Genomic DNA, 21,899 nt, shown 5'->3' on the forward strand with positions numbered 1-21,899 from the left:
GCTTGAGTTTATGCCTGCAGTCATTTGCCGATATGATCAGCTTGCCTGTGGTTACCAGAATACCAGACACGTTCGGCGCTACGACAGATTGCTCGCAACGCACGCTGCTTCGATAGCTCTGCTTGGGGTCGACGGCCAAGCGGCTAGCGGAGAGGTCTCGCGCGGGCGGGGGCGGGCTCCAAAACAACCGGAAGTGGACGATGGGACGCCGAACCATTGAAGGCGGAGCTTAGTCCCGCTCGCTCGGCGAACGAGTTGAGGAGGAAAAGCATGGCTAGGGAGGAGGGTAACTTCTAATCGCTTGTAGCTCCATTAATACGTAACGCTTCACTTAAATTGTGGTGCGAATGTCCTACTTAAGCTGTACCCTACACGTCTACAAAATTTGTCTGAACCGTTTCAGGGGCCCTTTAAAGGCGAAACTTAAGCGTCCTCCAAGCTTTTGAATATGAATTGAAACTATCACTTCTTATATGTTTTGATGCAATTAATTCAAATATGCATTTATTTTCTTGCAGCATATTTGGTCCTTAAGTTGAACTTTCTAAGTATTTTATGTTCTTAGTCCAGAGGTGACTTGCGAGAGCTGATAAACTTCTGGGAAAAATGTTGCCCTTCTTCGGTGGAGAGCATTATATTATGCTGCTTCATCCACTATAGGGCACCTTTAGTATCAGTAATGAGCTGATCTGGAAGTTTTGTTGGCTAGGATAAAGGCATTCATTTTCATTTGTCAGTAATGAGCTGATCTGGAAGTTTTGTTGGCAAGGATAATGACATTCATTTTCATTTGGTACTTTGTCATGGTATGTTGATGTTTCTGGTTGGTTGAGTTTAATGCATGTATGTGTGAGTATGTCTTTGTGCATGTCTCACTGTGCTGGTGTGCTTCTTTGCCTACACATCTGCATGCTGCTTTCTTCATTTAATCCATGCAAACCTGCACTTTGTGCTCCTTTGTTTAGTTGTGAGGCGACAGGGATTTTATTTCAGTATGATGCATTCCGCATTCCGGATTCATCTGTCAAAATTTATTGGAAGGTGCCATAGGTCAAGACAAGCCAAGGGCTTCGGAACACTTGAAGACGATTAAGCAGCAATCTTCGTTAATCTTTTAACAAATATTTACCACATTTGCTTTGGTTCTCTTTGGAAGGTGTGCAGAGCATTCATCATACCCTACAGACATTCTGCTGCTGTTGTATCCGTTGAACCACTCTTCAGTTTGGCTGTAGCCACTGGCATCATTCCCAGATGCTTGTTTTAGTATTCATAGGGTCTCTGCCTGTGTCTTTCACAATCAGAAAAAAGAAAACAACTTTACACATACTATTTTTCATTGTTTTATCATGCACCATTGTCAGTGTGAAACAGCATCAAAATACCGTTACAAGATCACACATATTAAACTAAACTGTGACAAGATTTCACTTTGGCTAAATTGGTATAATAAATAAGCAGTATATACTACTGAAGCAATCTTAGCAAAGCTGAAGGGCTAGCAATTGTCTAATTTTGTTATTAGCAGCCTGTAAATAGCACCTGAGTAGATGACGCATGCACGTAATGGTAAGTGGATATGACGCAAGTCCCAGAATGTCGCTTCCACAATTTTTCAGTGTGCGTGGCCATGCTGAAGAGCCATGCATTTTGAGTCTCGCATCACTTCCAGCGAGTGGTAATGACGGCATTTTTTTCAGTTTCAGTATCAAGGCTGTCTGCTTTTGCAAGCCTTTCGTGTTGCATTCACTCATATTTGCAGCATAAATTTTTGCACTAAGGCTGCTCCAAGCTGTCTGAAACTAAGCTCTTTAGTGGCCCAACATTTCATTGCAGTTGGCCTGTAATATGGATATGAAGAAATTTATTAAAAGCATCCTGAGAGTTGGCCTGTAATGGAATTATCCTCACCAACAAAAACTTCTAGATTGGCACATCACTGATAATACAGGCTCTATCTGTCAGCAGCGCAGTGTACTACTCTGTCAAGGCAGGGTAACATGCTTGTGGGAACTTTTGGATCATTCCTCATAGCTGGTCAGGCTGTAAAGTGTGAAAAATGTTGGCATACCAGAATTTTATGGAATTTACTGTGTGTATAATAGAAGAATAGTGAAAGCTCTGACCAATTTGGTCCAAAGCTACAGAAGATGAAAGTTCTGTAAGTGGAATGTCTTCTAATTCTTTAAATGATTCCTTGTTTTAAAAACTTTCCTTAATAATCATGAACATATTTTTGTCTTATTCCACTCTCAAGAGCTTATGCGAAAAAAAAAAAAAAGTTGCAGTTTTGCTTGAAAGGCGAAACATCGATTGCGATAGCAAAATAGTGGACAGCTATATGAAGTAGGGACAGTAGTTTTGTCAGCTGTATAAACTTGTAAACATAGGCATACTAATTAAATTAACAAGCATGCTGTCGTGCACACAAGTAAGCATGAAAACATCTCACTTGATGACCGCGAAAACTTGCTGCCAAAAGGCTGGAGTGAGGAAGCGCGGCAGCAGCCATAAGCGAATTGACCTTCGTGCTGCATCTCGAATCAACGCGAACTAACATGCAGCAGACTTTGTCCCTAGTGCACATGGCTTTCAAATACAGCAGCCCAAGCGGCCAGAACCTCCCCTCCCTCTCACCCCCCCCCCCCCCCCAAACCTTGCACGCAATGGAAGACGGCGCGCTTCCTTAGTTTCCCTCCCTCGTGTGCGCGGGAATGAGCCGCGATCGCTGACTCACCCTCGCAAGCTTTCACTCGCTCATGCAGCATACAGTGCACTTGGACTTTATACGGAAACTGACGGCAACGCCGACGGCAGAAATGCACCCGGAGTGTCCATATAATTGCTATCACAATAAAAAAAAAATGAATGATAGTGGCATCAATAGTATAACTGGAGAAATTGCTTTTCTAAGATTCAGCATATTAATGGTGTAAATGTTATTGAAACCAAACTTTAAATAAAGGAAGAACTTCAGAGCAAGGTCCCTCCTTGCAGGTTGGTAGTTGAGTTAATCCCAAAACATAATATATAGCAGTAGCTAAAGCCAAGATGTACAGAAAAAAGGTGTTTATCTCTTGTTGAATGTCTGACTACTTGAAAAGTGTTTTACTGTCATTGGCAGGACCAGAACATGCAGTGTCATGCAATGTATGGCAAGGTACGCCTGTGCTCAGCCAGAAAAGAGCATTTTTACAAGCTTTCCTTGATTGTTATGGTGCATTATAAATCATGAAACTTCAGTAAGGCAAACTTTAGTTTCAGTATGTTGACAAGAGAAGCACTAATTCAATGGCACTTACGCCCAATATTTTGCCATAAAATTTTGTATCAGAACTGTGGTCCAAGTCTTTGCCCCGTATTTTGGGAAAGCCTTGAAGTCACCTTTTGCTGCCAGACAAGTATCACCACCCTTGTCTCAGGCCATGAAGTAAATAGATGAATACACTTGACTCATAAAAGAGCACAACTTGCAAATTCAGTTCAACAGCAGCAGAACCTTCTCATGATGGTGTCACCAGTGTCATGCATTATCCTGAGAGCATAAAAGTGCAACTGTATGAAATGTCTGCATCCGACCGTGAGAATTTGCTTGACAGTCTTATTACTGATTAGATGCATTTGTAAACAAAATTTTTATAACGGCACAGAATACACCGATTTCTTTTTCTTTTGCCTGGCTGCAGTTTTTCTAGTTGCTGTCTTAACCCTGTAATGCTCAATGTATCATATATGCGAAGCTGAGTTTGATGCCTCAAGATGCTGATTGAAGTGCAGGAAACTTAATCCAGAGCCCATAGTTGCGTTTCTAATATGCTGGAGTCTAGTGGCTATGGTGTTGGGCTGCTAAGCATGAGATCGTGGGATTGAATCCCGACCACGGCAGCCACATTTAGATAGGGGCCAAATGTGAAAACACCTGTGTACTTGGATTTAGGTGCACGTTAAAGAACCCCAGGTGGTCCAAATTTCCGGAGTCCCCCACTACGGCGTGCCTCATAATCAAATCATGGTTTTGACACTTAAAACCCCAGAGTTAATTTTTTTTTTCAGAACTGGAGTGAAGTTTCAGCTGTGGACAGTGTAACAAACCATTTGCTAATTAATTAGTACAGTAATTAAGTTGTAACTGAAAAAACTTTGTCTTTCTACTAATGTACTCTCCATGGCCAGAAATAAATGTCAGCAATTGGTTCCAATTTTCCTTCATGTGGAACTGGGTTTGGACATTACAGGGTTAAATTTTTGCATGTACTGAAGCAAGGGCTGCATCCGAAACTTTTATATAATGACCTTGAAGCCTAGGGGTTTGTAATTTTGTGGCAATAGGTTCACCGTGCGTTAATGCTTGCTTGGAATTTGTAAAAGACAAGGTTTTACTTTTTCCCCCTACCTTCCCTGCTTCTTTTTTTGTATCAGCAGGTTGTGAAGAAGTTCTGGGAAGACAGCGACTCGCATCCATTGCGCCTTGTTGAGGAAGTAATTGAAGAAGAGCCTTCAACGGGGAGCTTTGAGAAGAACTAATGCACATGAATTCTGGTTCACTTCCTCATTCCCTCCAGTCTAAAGTTCACATTTTGCCCATGGCCTAAGATGTCATTTCGGAAGTTTCAATAGTAGCTTGTGTCCCTGGTGTATTTGTCTTGGTTGCAAAGAAGACCTTTAGGCAATTATATTGGCTGTAAGGTAACTGAAAGCCTCATGTGTCAAGAGGCAAGAATCCAGGAGGGATAATTAGGGCCAGAGGAAGAGTATGCCTCTCTCTGTACTTGTAGGAACAGTGCAGACAAGGGGAAATCAGCTGCACATGACCTGCTTTTGCTAATTTGGCTCTTCCTCGCACTACATTGTAAATGATGGCCAACACAAAGGCTGTACTTTGTCATTCTTGTTTCTTAATACTACTATGTTCACAAGTGTTGCCAATAGTGATCCAGACATTCCTTTAAGAAGTCTGCAAAAAGGATGTGCTCGACTTCTCGGGAGAAGTGCATTGTCCTTCGCAAAATAAAAACAAGGGGGTGGGGAGAGATTTGAATCACTGAGCTGATTCACGCCTCACTAATTTACGTCTGATTGAGGCAAAGCGGTGAAAGGTGTGATCACTCAGGCATAAATGATGTGCTGGTTTGTTTTTGCTTTTATTTTCTTTCAGCTATTTAACACTGGTAAATTGTGATCAAGCAGTTGAACTTGGCTCACTTGTATCATTTAGTTTGTTGAGAATCTCCTAGTATGTTATTGTCGTTTTAACTTGCATCATGCTCATTTTCTCCTCATCACTGCATCCTTATTAAAAGCTGCTCGATACACTTGCCAGGAGAACAAAATTTAGAGAACACTTGGGTTTGGCTTAAGCAAAGACTAAGATGATAGCTGTGTTAGAAAGAAGACCGTCTGTCTAGGACACTGCCCCGAAGATTGTGTGCAATTTGTCTCTTGGTTACATTGCTTAAGCTGTATCACGAGAGAGACTGTGTGACACCAAGATGTTTGTTGCACTTTAATATTATTATCGATAATGCGTAGAATATAAAAAAAAGGTAATTTATATACATATATATAGCTGAACATCTGAAGTCTATGCAAGCAGAGTTGCACAAGCTTTAGGTTGTGAAAAATATGAGAGTGTTTTAAAACTATTGCCTTTTTCATTTGCACTAACTGCACAACAAAATTTGTCTAGATTCCAAGTTGTGTAATGCAGGGTATATGTTTTACTGCTGTGGGGTTCATGGAAGTTGCGTTGCCGCTTGAAGAACATGTGTGCAACTGTTGCTAAATATTGTGTAGCAGCAGAGATGCACGCTGAAATTGGAAATGTATAGGCTCCACTATGGCACGAAGTTATCGGAATGCCATTTGCACAGAGCTTGTTCTAGTTTTGTAAAAGGACACATCATGTTCAGGTGGCTATCAAGTACATGTTTGGTTAATATACACAGTGCATTTGTTATATTTCCTGTGTGTACCAAAAGTGTGCAATTTATCCAAAGTCTATATGAGAAAGGCTAGTTTGCTATGTCACTGCACATATTTAAAACATCTTTATATTCCTGCTGTTAACTTTGTGAAAGCACTTTTTAGTAGCAGTTGACAGTGGGCGTAGTTTACTTAAGAATCTTAAATTTATTGTGCGAGCTAAACCATGACAAGCTCCATTTTATTGTGCTTGCCGTAGCATGTTTACAGGTACTGCAAACAAGAGAAACTTGCCTCAGGAGCATCTACTTAAGTTTTCTTTTGTACAAAAATGAGAGAAATCTTCTATATGCATGCTATGGAGATTATATGCATGCTATGGAAAATGTATTCATGATGAAAGGAGATGTTTGTGGAGAATATGCAAAATGTCATACCTGTTAAAACATAATGGCAATACTTCCTTGTTTAACTTTTAACATGTTGCACAATTTTAATGGAAAGTAACTATTTTAGTTCCAAAAATGGAAAGTGTGTTGTTTACTAGGTATTTAGCGTTTGATGCTTTAGTAACTTAAGCGCTTCTCTTCCCGTGGCATTTTTTACATTCCCAAGAATGTTGTTAGTCATTGCTAGTCTGGAGTTAAGGAAATTTTAATGGCATATTAGTGCCAAGAGTATTTTGTTTTAGATAGACGTGTGTGTCATTAATGTGTGTGCCCTGTGAATGAATAAGCAGTTTAGTAGTTTTTTTTTTTGTGGCCCTTTACCAAATCTGAGTGCTCAAAAATGTCTTTCATGCAGGAAATGCTTTTGCAAAAATAAATGTTGCAAGCCACCTTTCTTCTTTTCAGCAGTCTCCTCTCTCTCTCTCCACATAGCTTATTTACAGTGTCTGAGGACATATGGTCTGACAAAGTGAAGGAGCATGTGCAGGCTGTATCAGCAAGTACTCTTCAAAAAATCTTTAGCCAGAAGTCTGGCCTCACAGGTGGTTCACTTTGTTGTGTATTTTAAAAACTTGACAGGTTAAGCTCACTGGCACCACTAGGCAACATGACAAAACCCAGTTTTTGATTAAGCCTCATGCACTGTATTACCGTGCTGTATTGAGTGCACCTGTGAGCAAAAGTAAAGGCTTCCTTGTTTTGAAACAATGTTTGCACTCCAAGTGATGCTTTGTCAAGGAGGTTGCTTAAGATAAAACTAGCTAAATGCAACAGAGGTAGTGGTGTGTTACACTAGTCATGTGGTTCTATATTGGAGAAGAGTTTCCTTCTGCACACAGGCATGACTAAAATGTGCATAAATGCATCTGTTCGTGTGTAAGTGTGAAGCACACATTTGTGTATTTGAGTAACTATTCAACTGAGTGATGGCCATGTCACTCTACTGCAGAATGTAGACACACCAATACAAGCACATCCTACGGCACCTGCTTTATTTCTCTAGTATCGAAAACGTGGCCAGTTACGTTTAAATAAATAGTGAACCTCTTAGTCCATCATTTTAGAGGTCAGCCTTAGGTGACAAGCTCAGTGGAATTGCTTTCATTTCAGTCCTGATGCAGAGGAATTCACCGCATACGCAGGTGACTGTCACACAGGCTGTGTTGAGCAGCCACCACGACAGTGTGTGTGGGAAGGCTGCATTGTAGATCCAGCAGCCAATGAGGTGGAAAAAATGCACTGTGCACGTGAAGTCAAGGCATTGCTTTGTCCTTTGAACGAAGTACCACAGACCAAGGGACCTGAGCAGACAGAGTACAAAAAAAAAAAAAAAGTTACAAACAAAAGATGAAAACAAGTGCAGTCGTATTTTATGGTTGTGTCCAGCTTATATTATGGTGTACCTCATATTTTAAGATATTAAATAGAATGTGCTGCTGGGTTTGTTGGTTCGTACTTGTAGGTTTGACAAGTGCTTGTACAGTGTCTACCTTTATCCTAAGGTGTGCACTTGTCAAACCTGCAATTATGGTAATTAACCTTATCAGTAATATTGGCAAGTTAAAGGGGCCCTTAAACACTTTTTAAACATTGTAAGAAAACGCTGAGGCGGCTGTATACGTGTGAGCCAAATATTAGAGTGTTTTAGTTGAGCGTCTTTACGGTACGCTCCGCTCCGAGCTGCCCCGCTAAGCCACAGCGGAGCGGCGGGCGATTTTCACGTTTTAGTTATACGTTTAGCGTAGCGGAGCGGACCTCTCGTAGTTGCAGCGCCCCCTGGCTAAATTCAGGGTAATGAAAGAAAATAAAAACACTTTACGGTCACTCTTATACAGCAAAACGTACATATATATATATGTATGTATAACTTATTTCTCCATGAAGTATCTAGACGTGCGCTTGTAATGCGTTACCGGTCCATTTTATCGAATAGAAAATGAAGCGCCGTCTTGGGGAACGCCACGTGTTAGCCAGCGCGCTTGCTTTTTGCATCCAATCCAATCCGTTCTGACGCCAACGCTAGCCAAAGTGCTGCGCGGCACGCTCCGCTCAGGCAGCTTCTAAGCGGACCGTGTTCCTCGCTCCGCTATCCCGCTTACGGCTAAGCGGACGGCGCATGCGCATTCGCGCTTCCGCTCCGCTTAACTGCTTAGCGGAGCGTAAACACGCTCAACTAAAACACAATAGAGTGTTTTAGTTGAGCGTGTTTACGCTCCGCTAAGCAGTTAAGCGGAGCGGAAGCGCGAATGCGCATGCGCCGTCCGCTTAGCCGTAAGCGGAGCGTGCCGCCCAGCACTTTGGCTAGCGTTGGCGTCAGAACGGATTGGATTGGATGCCGAAAGCAAGCGCGCTGGCTAACACGTGGCGTTCCCCAAGACGGCGCTTTATTTTCCATTGGATAAAATGGACCGGTAACGCATTACAAGCGCACGTCTAGATACTTCATGGAGAAACAAGTTATATATATATACATACATACGTTTTACGGTATAAGAGTGATCATAAAGTGTTTTTATTTTCTTTCATTACCTTGAATTTAGCCAGGGGGCGCTGCAACTACGAAAGGTCCGCTCCGCTACGCTAAACGCGCAACTAAAGCGTGAAAATCGCCCGCCGCTCCGCTGTGGCTTAGCGGGGCCGCTCGCAGCGGAGCGTACCGTAAAGACGCTCAACTAAAACACTCCATTACTGCACTGCATGCAGCAGGGAAATAACAATCATGTCAAAAATGGCAAAAAATTGCTCTTGCTTCTGCAATGCCGTCATGCAGCGCCATCAAAAGCAGCCCAACCCACCAACGCTATTGGCTAATTTCGCGACTGCGAGAGCATTCTCAGTAATATGTAATTGTTGCCTGCAAGTTAATTGTCTGCAACCTAAAAAAAAAACAATCTTTGTGCTGTGCGTGGCCTTGGAGATGGCGCAGTGTTGTGCCGCCGTAGTCTACTGTGACTTTCACTGCGGCAAGACTCAACTTTTAAGCTGGGCTTTGCCCTCTTGGTTTATACACTGTGTAGCTTCCAGCATGCTAGCGGAGACAAAAAAAAAGAGAAAGCCGGGTGTTAGTGCAATAACTTTACTTATAGTTGAAGGATTTAACAAATTTTCGTGGCACGAGTTCGCGAGGTTACATTCTTTAATAGCGAGGCCATTCTATTAGTTACAAAAGTGTTTCAGGGCCCACAGTCCACTTAGAAGCAAGAGCACCATGACAAAAAAAGTAAAACTGAACACTCATCTCTGCACACAACTGAAGCCAAACTCCACTGCACTCTTCTACTGATAGACCAGACCGCAGAGTGGTGACCATCACTTTTGACTTCAAAGCTGGTGACAAATTATTACTACAAAAGCACTGGTAATATTTGCTTTGTAATACACACACATGGAACAGATGTACAGCAGCAGAGAACAGTAAAAAGCAGATTTCATTTAGCATTTCAGTTCTGCAAGGCAATTAGTTACAATCGTAATGGCAGGACAAAATGTAGCCCACTGAATAAATCTGGTCTCCATGACGAGTAAAGCAATGACCAAGAAAAAAGAAAAGGAAAGGCTTACCTGCATCCAGTTACTTTAATGGAAGGGATAGTGGTTAGTCAGGAGAGCTTGCGTAAAATGTTGCGGCCACCATTTCGTAGACACTCAAGGTAACATACAGGATGCCATCACCGTCTATACCAAGGACCCAACAGTAGCAGAACAAGTAGCAATCGCCTTAGCCATCCGGGCTAATCGGTGGACACATATTTACAGCGACTCTAGAACAGCCATACGCAACTTTACTAACGGATATGTGACACGGATAGCAACAAAATTATTAGAGAAGGTCAAGAGTGAGAGGATCGAAATACGCTGGTTTCCTGCACATCTGGGGGTGGTGGACGGAGCTCGGAGAAACCTCAATGGGGTGGCAAATGAAGCAGCACGAGGACTTTCTAGCCGTGCTCTTCAAGACCGAGCAACTTACACTTCACCCGGGGAACACAGGGATCGATTATTAACATATAACGAAATCACGAAGCATTATTATTTAAGCAGAAGGGAATACCCATTGCCACACGGTAAGCTTTGCAGAGCCCAAGCGGTCACATTACGTTTGCTACAGACAAGAACATACCCAAGTCCATATTTTATTAACAGGATCTATCCGGAGAGGGAAATTCAAACCAACTGTAATAAGTGCAATGGCATCATTACTCTTGACCACATGCTTTGGCAGTGCCCCGCAGTCTTAACAGACCATGACAAGGAACAAGAATGGTGGCGGCAAATGCTACACAGTGAATCACTCTCTGACCAATTACGGGCAGTCCAGAAGGCCCACGATGTGGCTGAAGGGCTCGGCCTGACAGTCCCAACGTGGGAGCGGCCCGCGTCAACGTATGGTTGACCTTCAGGACCCAATAAAGTTCTCCATACCATACCATACCATACCATTTCGAAGTACCACGATCGAAGAAAAAAAAAGAAAGGTTTAGCTCGAGGGCTCCTATCTAAATACACAGGAAAGGAGAAATTGCTTTTTTCTTAGCAACCACTGCACCAAATGTGATCGAGGTTTGTTACATTTAAAAGAAAAAGTTAGAATCTAGTGACTGTACAAAGCAAATTTTTTATTTAAGATGTTGATTCTTAAAACAAAAACGGCAAAATTTAGAAAAACGACACTATCAAGTTAACTCTGCAGCTCAGCAATGAAAAACAGTATAAAATTTGTGAATAGAACAAAATCAAAATTTCTGAATAGGACTTGCAAAAACCCATATCAACACTAATGAATATACTTAAGCTGTAAATGAATACACCAAATTTGTCCACTTTAGATGCTCAAACAGATGTAGTTTACCAAACTGTGATATCTGTTTTTGGTGTAGAGTTACAAATTTGTAAACTTAATGAATCTTATTTCTTTTATAGCTTGCCAATTATTGGCGATTTCTGTGAAAGAAATCCAGGCCCTAAATAAAAATTCCACTTGTGACAGTCACTACGATTTAACTTTCTCTCTAGATTGCTATGAACTTAATGAAAATCGGTCCAGGGGTTGTCTAAGAAAAGCATTTCTGTGTTTTACATGCATTTGAGTAGGTAGCATTAGTTTTGCCCGAGCTGAAGCTTCCTCATAAGTCGTAACCTAATCCACATATCTCGAGCAGCTGTGTGGGAGCTGTGTACAGGACTCAGACATGGTGGCTGCAACATTTCATGCTAGCTCTCTCTATGCTGTTATGTTTCATACTCTGCTGACATGTGGCCTTCCTTCATTATCAGCACGAGACTGGAGGGTTTCTTGAAAACTAATGCTTCACATGTGCAAGCTCCCCAGCCCTGTCCTGCGAAAAGTGTAATGCCTTGTATCTGTACAAAGATGCATAATTTGCTAAGTTAAGACATTTAATTGTTATGTTAGTGTAAATGTAGATGATTGGTAGCTTTTAAGCGATAAGAGACAAATTAAAGCAACAAAATAAAATAAAGATAATACCCATAGAGACACATACGGCTCCTTAGAATATGCATGGGGAAGATTTAGTTGGGGTGGACCAACTTAAATTTTGGGTGGGCTAACTTAATTTGGGGGGAGGCCAACTTGAAATTTTGGGGTGGGTCAACTTAAGTTTGCAGATGGGACAAGTTGAAATCTGGGGGAGGGCCAACTTATATTTAGGGGTGGCCCAATGTCCACTTGAACGCTGCTGAGTGTCCTTCGATGAACACCTCGCGGGCAAGCGAGCGTGTTGAGATGCTTGGTGCGTTTTCAGTGGATCTTACCGAGGCCAGTCAGAACACAGGCAAGACCTTGTGTGGACAAGGAATGTGCCCATAACACAGGCTTGCAAGACCGACAGCAAGGCTGACATGGCATCGCGGCAATGCACTCTCCCTTCACACAGCGCCTCACATGCTACAGCGGCTAGCTGGTGTTCCTTTTCGCCCACTCTGCTCCATCAAGCCGCGCTTGTGCGCAGTGTTCCCAGCTCAATTGCTACGATTAAACTGAAGGGGCCGGATGCAGCGAAAAAATCTGACAATTGTCTACTAAAGCCTAAGCATTCTTTGCCACCGGAAAGGCCATGGGTAGATGCACATAAGCTAGGAAAATCAAGTAAGCAAAACTAAGTCAAAATGAAATCACAGCTGAGCCAAAGAATGCTTATGCATTAGTAGACAATTCTCAGAATTTCTGTAGCTTCTTTAATAGTATTTAGGCATCTACTAAAAATGAATATTAGCAGTGAGAATAATGGCATGCCTTGCCGACTTATTTCTCAAATGACTCCATCAAAGTCCATGGCTTTGCATGAAGCCATATTCACGCTGTGTGAATCACTCTCACCTTTAAACCTTGACCTGCATGGTGCATTCATGAGTGGCCCAGAAGCTTGCAAGTCTCAATGCACCAAATGAATTACTTTATGGTAGACTGAGAAGAGCTGTCCAAATAAATTTTGTGACTACCTTCTAACTTTCCAGATTTGTGCATGTCTAGTTGAAGAAAGTGTCTTGTAGGGTTTCAGTCCACCACAGGTGCATGTAACAATGGTTCACTTTTTCAGAGCTGTTGCTGTCAAAACTAGATTCCTGTCTGACCCCACAGAAACATTTGTGAATGTTTCCACCAGTTTTCCCCTCCACCACTGCAAATTCTATTACGGAGAATGATCTGTCACGAGTGTGGGAAAAGGTTCATTACGAGTTCCTATATTTGCCTTTAAAAAAAGCTCTAACAGGCTACTCTGAGGAATGCCACATAGAGTAAGTACATTGGATATGTAGGCATTCACAGAAACAACTTCTTTTCAGTACCTTAAATACAAATGCGGAAGTGGTAGAGGAATGCCATGGATGCCATATTTTTGAAGCTTATAAATTAATATCTCGTGATTCAACAAGTCAAACACTTCCTTAAAGTCCACAAATATTCCCAGTGTTTGTTTATTTGCTTCAATTTTCCCTAAGATAGGTTCTTTTTCTAATAAAAAAGCTGTTTCAGCAGATTTGTCTTTATAAACCCAAACTGAAACTCTCAACAAATTGTGCTCTGGAGAAATTCCAATTCATTTTTTATTTTAACTTTTCAAATGCCTCACAAAATACGGGGAGGATAGAGGTTAGGCAACAAAGTTGTTAAAGGGCCACCTGCCAGACCCCATCGCAAATTTCAGTTGTACACGAAGTTCTGAAATGTCATCTAGGGATCTTTTTACTGAAATAATTTCTTCAGATCTGTTTATTTTATTTGAGGAGATGGAAGAAATTAAATGCCCTGTTACCATACCACCAGGAGCTGAGTGCGACGGCCAACAGATAATTTCTGCCTTTGCCTCGAGTAGCGTCCACAAGCGTCATTCCTTCCCTGCCTTCTCCCATACTGGAGCCAAGGGACCACGTCGGGTTCACATGACAAGCCCTGCTTCCCCCCCCCCCCTTTTTTTTGTATTTCTCTTCCTTTTTTGCAGCCCAGTGCATTTCCAGTGGTGGTGTTCTGCATTTAATTATTTACTAAAGTCACCTGTCATGGTGAGTGACACTGACTCTCTGGTTAGGAGCACAGCTTCTTCGAGATGAAGTACACGCAACGTTTGGTTTGAAATTTCAGCTGTTTTCGCGGTGTGCAGAGCTGTAATACTTTGCAGGCACAATCGTTAGCACTTAAAAGTATATGCTGTGCTTATCTGTTTAAAATGGCCAAACTTGGTGAGGGGCCCCTTTAAGGTGTTCTTGTCGCCACCTTTAGTAATAACTGAAACACTTGCGTTCTTCATTGCTGTAGGAAACGTGCTTATTTGAGGGACAAGTTAAATATGTGGCTCAGAGTTAGTACTGTGATCTCGGCTACAAACTAAATTGGCCCAATTGATGGGTCATTATAACACAGCACTTAAGTTTAAAATTCATTAGCACACTGAATACTTCAGCATCAGTTACGTTAAAAGGAAACAATTCAATTAATCTATCAGAAATGTTGCTGATAACTGTGTCACCATCACCAGTAGGTGAAAAACTTGTGCAAAGCAAATTAATATTGCCTGCCAAGTGAGAGAAGTGCAGGTATACCATCAATTACAAGCTCACCTAACTGTGGATAAAAATTTGTTTGAAGGAAATTATATAGAATAGCAAAAAAAGCATTTGTCTTTTTTATTGCGAAACAAACACTATTGATGAGCATCTTTCACTTTACTGCCCTCTCGAGTATTATGATTATATTTAAATGCACTTAAATCGGCATTCTGATTTCCATCCCCATAGAGGCAATTGAGAGTGGTGATGTGACTGGCTGAAGCAGTGAAACTGGATGAGTCATTTCATTTGTGACCAGAGGCATAGATGCACATGCTGCCAATGGGAATGTCATGTACAGTCTCCAGTGATGCTACTGGTCCATGCCATCTCATAGCAGCTTTTGAAGCAGCCAAAAATGCATTTTTGAGCAGTAAAATGGACTTTCGGAGCAGGTATGTGAAAGCGATTGCAAACTATATTATATAGAGCTTTTACAGTAGGCAAGCCATTTGAATCCATTAAGTGGTCCCTGGTTCATAACCACAATTCAAACACTAAAAATGGAACACCTATGCAAACCCATATATGGCAATTTACGAATTGTAGCCGGTGAGATTGCGAAACGTATCCGCTTGGTATGAATTTCCAGAATGACACCAATTTGGAGATATGTGCTATCAAGTTCACCGAAAAGATGCACTGTTGTTCCACTTATGTGAACAAAACTCTTTCATGCATTGAAGCACTAAAGTAACTGGAATGCCCATGTATTTCGTCTGGCACTTCGGAAAAAAAAAATTCAAAACTGATGTCATCCTGTTCACTTCAAGTGGATACGTATTTCAATCTCACCAGCTACAATTCGTAAATTGCAACATGTGCCATAAAGTAATTCATTAACAATTATTAGCTGAATATGTGTTTCAATTTCTTCTGCTAATAATGTCCACCTCTTTGAATAATGCAGCTCAAGAACAAGAATTATACTATGTGCCACAGGTGATTTTTAAAAATTCCGGAAAACCGTTTATATTAAAAACTTAAGTGATCAAGCTGAAATTCGAGAATGCTGCCATTCTGAGATATTCATAACCAAATTTGACACTGAATAAGATAATTCCACATTCATGGGCAGGAGAAAAAACAGACCTTCCACCTCCCATAAATTGACATAGCTGAGTGCGGGGGAATGTCAGCTGAGAGAGGGCAGTGGAACAACTGCTTTTAGGCTGGTGTGCTACTAAGTCACCTGCACCACATGATGAATTCACCTTCGTGCCGAGACTTTCACCTCTGAACATGAAATGAAACTTCACGATGAAAACAATCGCCAACCCATTTTTCGCAATAACATCCGAATAATCAGGCAGTCCAGAACTTTAGCCAGCACAATTAATTTCGTTGCCTTTTCCAGAGTCAGCAGTGAGAAGAATTTACTTAATTTTGCCCTGTGGTGTTCCATCTACTCAAAATACTGCGATGATCAATACTGTGGGGGCGTTTCACTTTTGCTCATCGCACAGCTCACACACTATCACGAAGTGCAGGTATGTGCGCACAACTTTTGACTGGGCAACACCTTCAGAATAGGCTGTGATGCACGACTTCATGAAAGTGTTTGTGGTAGTTGCCGGTGTGTCGCCTGCAGACCCAACCTTGGCTTCCGGCCAACAGACTAGCCCTTGATTTCATGCCCAATCGCCGAGGTGGTTTACTGGTCCAAACATACTGATGGCGCAATGGCCTGTTGCCCATCCCCACTATGTCGACTGTCAGTGAATTTTTGTTACGGCCGTACGATGCAGCTAGGCCTAACCAGTGCCGCTTCATCAGTATCCAATGATGAAAGTTGTTGTTTGGTGCAGAGTTGACCAAAAGCCTAGTAGCAGCCATATGCAGCATTCTTAAAGCCATGAAATCACCTCGCCAATGAAGGTATCGATAGGCAACAAATTCTATGGCGGCAACCTTGTTCACAGGTGCCATGTCTGCAACTACATTATGTTTCAAAAATCGAGCGAGACACCATGTGACCATTTAGTATAACATTTGGCACGATTAGTCACATGTTTTTTTAAGACAAAAATGAGGAACTGTTCTCGCCTATGGGAGAAATGGCGTCTAAAAAGCCGGTCCTGTCACAGAGTTGTGTCACCGCCTGCCGGCAGCAGCAGGAAGGAGCTGCTTAGCAAATGAAACGGCATCTTGAAATATAGAAGACCGTCTGTCTAGGACACTGCCCCGAAGATTGTGTGCAATTTGTCTCTTGGTTACATTGCTTAAGCTGTATCACGAGAGAGACTGTGTGACACCAAGATGTTTGTTGCACTTTAATATTATTATCGATAATGCGTAGAATATAAAAAAAAAAATTTATATACATATATATAGCTGAACATCTGAAGTCTATGCAAGCAGAGTTGCACAAGCTTTAGGTTGTGAAAAATATGAGAGTGTTTTAAAACTATTGCCTTTTTCATTTGCACTAACTGCACAACAAAATTTGTCTAGATGCCGAGTTGTGTAATGCAGGGTATATATTTTACTGCTGTGGGGTTCATGGAAGTTGCGTTGCAGCTTGAAGAACATGTGTGCAACTGTTGCTAAATATTGTGTAGCAGCAGAGATGCAGGCTGAAATTGGAAATGTATAGGCTCCACTATGGCACGAAGTTATCGGAATGCCATTTGCACAGAGCTTGTTCTAGTTTTGTAAAAGGACACATCATTTTCAGGTGGCTATCAAGTACATGTTTGGTTAATATACACAGTGCATTTGTTATATTTCCTGTGTGTACCAAAAGTGTGCAATTTAACCAAAGTCTATATGAGAAAGGCTAGTTTGCTATGTCATTGCACATATTTAAAACATCTTTATATTCCTGCTGTTAACCTAAGTTAACTTTAAGTCAGCTGCTTACGCGGCCGCAGATCCTTCCTGCTTCTGCCGGCAGGTGGCGACACAAGTCTGTGCCAGGGCCTGCTTTTCAGACGCCATTTTTCCCATGGGCGAAAACAGTTTCTCATTTTTGTCTTATAAAACACGTGACTAATCGTGCCAAATGTTATACTAAACGAAGTCGATAACAAAATGCAATAGTCGACAACAAAATGCAATCGTTCTGTAATATTTGAGCAAGAACAGTGCAGCGGTGAGTGCGAAATCTTTTTTTTGAACACGCGCAGCCAAATATTCAGGACCCTTATGAGTTAGGGAATTGTGACAGGCTTTATGCTCATACCTTGAGGCTCACAGTGTCTTTAGATGAAAGGCAGAGGAAATAGTAAAGTATGGAGAATATAGAGGATGCAACCAGGTGCGGTAAGTGTAAGGTCTATTCGATTCAGCCCAGTTTTTATGCATCTTCTGCACCTATTGATGGTGCACTGCACCTAGGCCTTCTATTCCCCGAGGTGCGGCGGTGCACCCTGCACTCCTGTGCTCGACTGAACAAGGTGCAAGGCAAGGTGCCGCCACGGTGCTGTGCACCCTTGAACCTTGCAGAGAGTGGGTGCAGCCCGGCATACCATAACTGGCACCCCCTCCACCTCTCCATTGAAGGTGCCGTGCACCTTTTTCTGAATCGAACAAACCTGTAGTTACAAGTTCCACAGACATGATATCGCTGACCTAGGGAGCACATAGGGAGCATTGTAAGTTCCGCAGATGGGATGTCAGATTTTCGGTGGAAGCCCGTTGGGAAAATGCGTCAAATGGAAATGAGATTGTGACGTTGGCAGAGATCACCACAGTATCACCGCGCGCACGGCGTGCGTGCTTACAGTAATGGTTGACCAGTGATAACACGTTTTCCACTACAAGGGACTTAAGTGGACAGAAAGAGCAATAGTGCAAAAAACGAGACACGGACATACGAGGCGAGACACGCAAGCGCCTCCTCTGTCCCTGTCGCGTTCTTTGCACTATTACTCAGTCGTTATGTACCAACAAGCCCAAATTGCCCTCTCGACAGCAAGTTATTAATATGACGCCGCTTATTGAAAAGGAAGCAAACGTATCATCACCTGCACAGGTACAAGGTTTATGACCTCAAGGACGACAGTTAAGTTTCCACATCAAAGAAAATTAAAGAGCATACTTACGCGAACAGCGAGTTAATGATATAGGATCCTATTATGCACCGCCCCCGCATGTCCTTTATGTGCACCGCCTGCAGTTGGTGACAACGTATATAGCACGGCATAGCCCAGCAGTAATTTAACGCTGCAGTTGCAAAACTGGGTTCTCACCTCGTAGGAAAATAGTTGATCGAGCGACAACACTTGGCCGGTGACAATGTCGAGGAAGCATATCCAAAAGCCTAGTCCAACATAGTACATGCACTGAAGCGTAATCATTTGAGATATGATGAGAAATGGGTCCCACACTGAGTAGCGGAAGTGGCCAGCCATGATACGGAATGATTTGTCACAGGCTTTCTTTACTAAGTGAAGTGTGAAATTTCAGGCGGGGCAGCAATTCACCCTATCCATCCGATAACCCAGCTTCTGACCATGGCTTAGGCAAGCCGTGAAGGCTGTTGCTTACTCGAGGGAAGGCAGACTTTGGACGTAATCACACGATTCTTCAAGTAAAATTAGTCTGATCATTGTAAGTCTGGCGACTTAGTACGCACGGTAATGACATTGATCGCAACTCACTGACTCAACTGACTAATCGTGGCCGAATGCGGATACGGATTTGGATAGGCGTTTAAAATGCAATCCACAAAAAAAAAATCAATAAAATTCCGAACAATCACTAACTTCTAGAATATCATGCCTATGTACATAAAAAATTAAGTCTGTAATCGCGCAGCTGCTAAGTCAAGGATAAAAATTTGGAAATTTAAAGCAAAGTTAGGAATTTAGCGATTTTGTCGTAGCGTATCGCTGATGCCTAGCAACATTGGTTCCTCCCTTTCGTTTTTTTTCGGGTATCCTACCGGCCTCACACGTGCGGCCTGCAGGTGAGGTTCTGCGCCGATCTACCGTGCGGGCTGGTTCTTCGAACAGTTTCCCTGGTCTCTTTTTTGAGCTGAAGTAAGGGCTTCATTAAGGTGCCGTAAACGTTACTGATCTTTTTAAGTGCGCATCCAGTGCGCGTAAGGGAGTGTTCGTTAGGTTTCACCTTTAGGGATTAAGCCTAACCTTTCCGAAGGCGGTGGAGGTCAAAAGATAGTTTGAGGTTACAGGTTGCGTTAACGGAGCTTCATTTGTGCCCATTCTTCAAATTATTCTTTTAAATAGGGCTTTACGTGTTATCTTATGATGTGCTATATTTGCATCTTGATGTGACGTTATTATAGAAACCGCTTAGGGTGACATTGTAGTGCCAGAATCTTAACCGATTTGCACTTGTGCAGGACTAGTGTACATGCTAGCCATGTGGACAACGATGCGAAATGCACTGTTGTAGGACATTGGTTCGGCCTGTTTTTATTAGAGGTTGCGTCTGTTGAATGTGCGGTCTCTGTTGGTAGTTCAGCCTTCATACATAGTGAATGGCCCAATTTCTGGCAAGCGAGTTCTTTTATTTGCCTTTAATAAAGCTGAACGCGTTTATCGAAAGACTGTTTTAACCGCGTTGTTCAAAACTTCAGTTGCAAATGCCAATCGTGTTCATCGCTGTATGCAACTTACTGAGACGTAGAGCCCTCTGCAAGACCTTACCGGTGAAACTACACAAGGTATACCGGAATGAGTAGGCGGCTGACTGATCTCGATTACCATGCATTACAATGTGCGACCAGAGCCATGTTGGCTTTGTACGCATATTGCCTTGCAAGCTGCTTTTGTTGAATTGTATATAAACCTTTATTACTGACACCTTTGCATTACTAATCTATGCATTGTGAAGCATTCATGCTTGAAATGTCGAGTATGTGTGTCATGTGCAGAATCTTCGTAGTGAAGGCTTATTACATAAACATAAGCAATAATTAGCATCTATTGCAGCTCATGTACTTGGGTTTATAGAGTTTGACCTTTAAAGGAAGAAGCGATTCTTAAAAAGTGCTAGACTTGCGGTGAGCGTGCTGTAGCAATATAAGGAACGCGAGGGATGATTAATTAAGCATGAGTAGCCATATATATATATATATATATATAATTGCTTTATGTGCCAAAGCCACAATACGATTGGGGCACTCCTTAGTTAGGATTAATTTTAACCACCTGGAATTCTTTAATGTGCTGTCAATGCACGGTACACAGGCGGTTTTGCATTTCGCCTCCTCATTGAAATGCGGCCGGGAATCGAACCCGCGACATTGTGCTTAAAATAGGCTATTTCAGAAATACTTTGTCGCAAGAAGTACGTTAATGTGTTCAACAGAAGCGCAGTTATTAGCAAATGTCCCCTACAAGGTGCTTCTGCTCCTTCAATGACTTGCACTGCAAAGGCTACAAGCGGAGTGGGGTGTGACCACAACGCTCCACCTGCTGAATGTCACAGTGGTGCGCAGCTTAAATTTGATTTAGAACGTTCATGTAGATGCCACTTCTGATTTTGGTGACCTATGATGCACCAAAGGCGGTTGTCCTCCGCGAGCTGCAGCGTGCCCAGTCAGAAGACTCGTCGCGGAGGCCGCAGTATCTATGCTGTGTAGCAGACTGCAGCTACATGCAACTGTAGTGTGTATGTGCAGCGTTTGGTTTGTGCATGGCTCCCTCCAACCAACAGATGTGCAGTGGCAGGCGATCCTCCTTCACTCTGAGCCTCAGGTCCGGTTGACCTTGATTTGATGAGCACAAGTGGTGGTGGCCGCTAAAGGCCCCAACCACATCACTCCTTTCACTTTATAATGAAGTTCTTTCCTTGTTCTTTGTGCACGACAGGGCTTGAGTGCACTCTCCCGCTCATATAACCGTTCCCAGTATGTTTCGTTTAATTTCTCAAACTCTTCTGTAGTAAATATGACGTCAGAGTTCCCCAGGGTTCAGTGCTGGGACCACTTTTGTTCTTATTGTATATCAATGATTTGCTGAATCATATGTCTGCAAAAATCCGCCTTTATGCTGGCGACTGTGTGCTGTATAACGTAATTAACACGAATGTTGACCACCTGTCACTTAACGATTCTTTTACACAATTTTGCAGGTGGTGCGACAAATGGTAAATGAATATAAACTTTGTAAAAACAGTCACTTTATCTTTTAGTAAGCGCACTTCTGTTTAACTATTCGTTTAATGGCTCTTCCCTTGAACGGGTGTCTGAATACAAGTACCTTGGCCTCATCCTCGCACCTAACATGTCATGGTCTAGGCACATTGAATACACATGCAATAAAGCACTAATGAAAATAGGCTATCTCTATCTAACTCGTACATTGTGAAAAGCTCCGCGTGGAACAAAATTGCTGTCATATAAGTCGCTCATCCGACCCATTCTCGAGTATGGTTGCCCCATCTGGAACCCTTATAAAGTATCTGACATTAGCACCCTGGAATCAGTTCAAAACAAAGAAATCTGTTTCACATACCGGCTTTGACTGGGACTTCTCACCCTCATCTCGC

At 42.3% G+C, this 21,899-nt stretch overlaps 3 protein-coding genes across 11 annotated transcripts in view; 2 read left to right on the forward strand and 1 right to left on the reverse strand.

The window, feature by feature from the left end:
- Positions 1-6,765, forward strand: part of LOC126547063 (trifunctional nucleotide phosphoesterase protein YfkN) — a 92,217-nt gene extending 85,452 nt beyond the window's left edge. For 3 of the 6 annotated variants that reach the window (XM_055062724.2, XM_055062725.2, XM_050194907.3), the window contains exon 14: positions 4,420-6,765. In XM_055062724.2, the coding sequence (XP_054918699.1) occupies positions 4,420-4,524 (105 nt within the window). In that variant the 3' untranslated portion in view covers positions 4,525-6,765. The remainder of the gene's footprint in view (positions 1-4,419) is intronic. The other 3 variants (XM_055062727.2, XM_055062728.2, XM_055062726.2) reach the window with 3 other exon arrangements.
- A 581-nt stretch (positions 6,766-7,346) lies between these two features.
- Sys1 (Sys1 golgi trafficking protein) lies at positions 7,347-19,089 on the reverse strand. The gene is made up of 3 exons (XM_050194928.3): positions 18,632-19,089; positions 18,485-18,552; positions 7,347-7,672 (listed from the first exon to the last, which is right to left on the reverse strand). Exons 1-3 carry the CDS (start codon positions 18,791-18,793, stop codon positions 7,432-7,434), a joined length of 471 nt encoding a protein of 156 aa, XP_050050885.1. The 5' UTR covers positions 18,794-19,089; the 3' UTR covers positions 7,347-7,431.
- Positions 19,090-19,261: 172 nt separating this feature from the next.
- Positions 19,262-21,899, forward strand: part of LOC126547074 (cytochrome c oxidase subunit 4 isoform 1, mitochondrial-like) — a 34,389-nt gene continuing 31,751 nt past the window's right edge. For 2 of the 4 annotated variants that reach the window (XM_050194922.1, XM_050194921.1), the window contains exon 1: positions 19,262-19,350. In XM_050194922.1, coding sequence (XP_050050879.1) covers positions 19,277-19,350 — 74 coding nt within the window. In that variant the 5' untranslated portion in view covers positions 19,262-19,276. Of the gene's footprint in view, positions 19,441-21,899 lie in introns of all 4 variants that reach the window. The other 2 variants (XM_050194924.3, XM_050194923.3) reach the window with 2 other exon arrangements.

Source organism: Dermacentor andersoni, chromosome 1 (assembly GCF_023375885.2).
Source record: "Dermacentor andersoni chromosome 1, qqDerAnde1_hic_scaffold, whole genome shotgun sequence".
Classification (NCBI taxonomy): Eukaryota; Metazoa; Arthropoda; class Arachnida; order Ixodida; family Ixodidae; genus Dermacentor; species Dermacentor andersoni.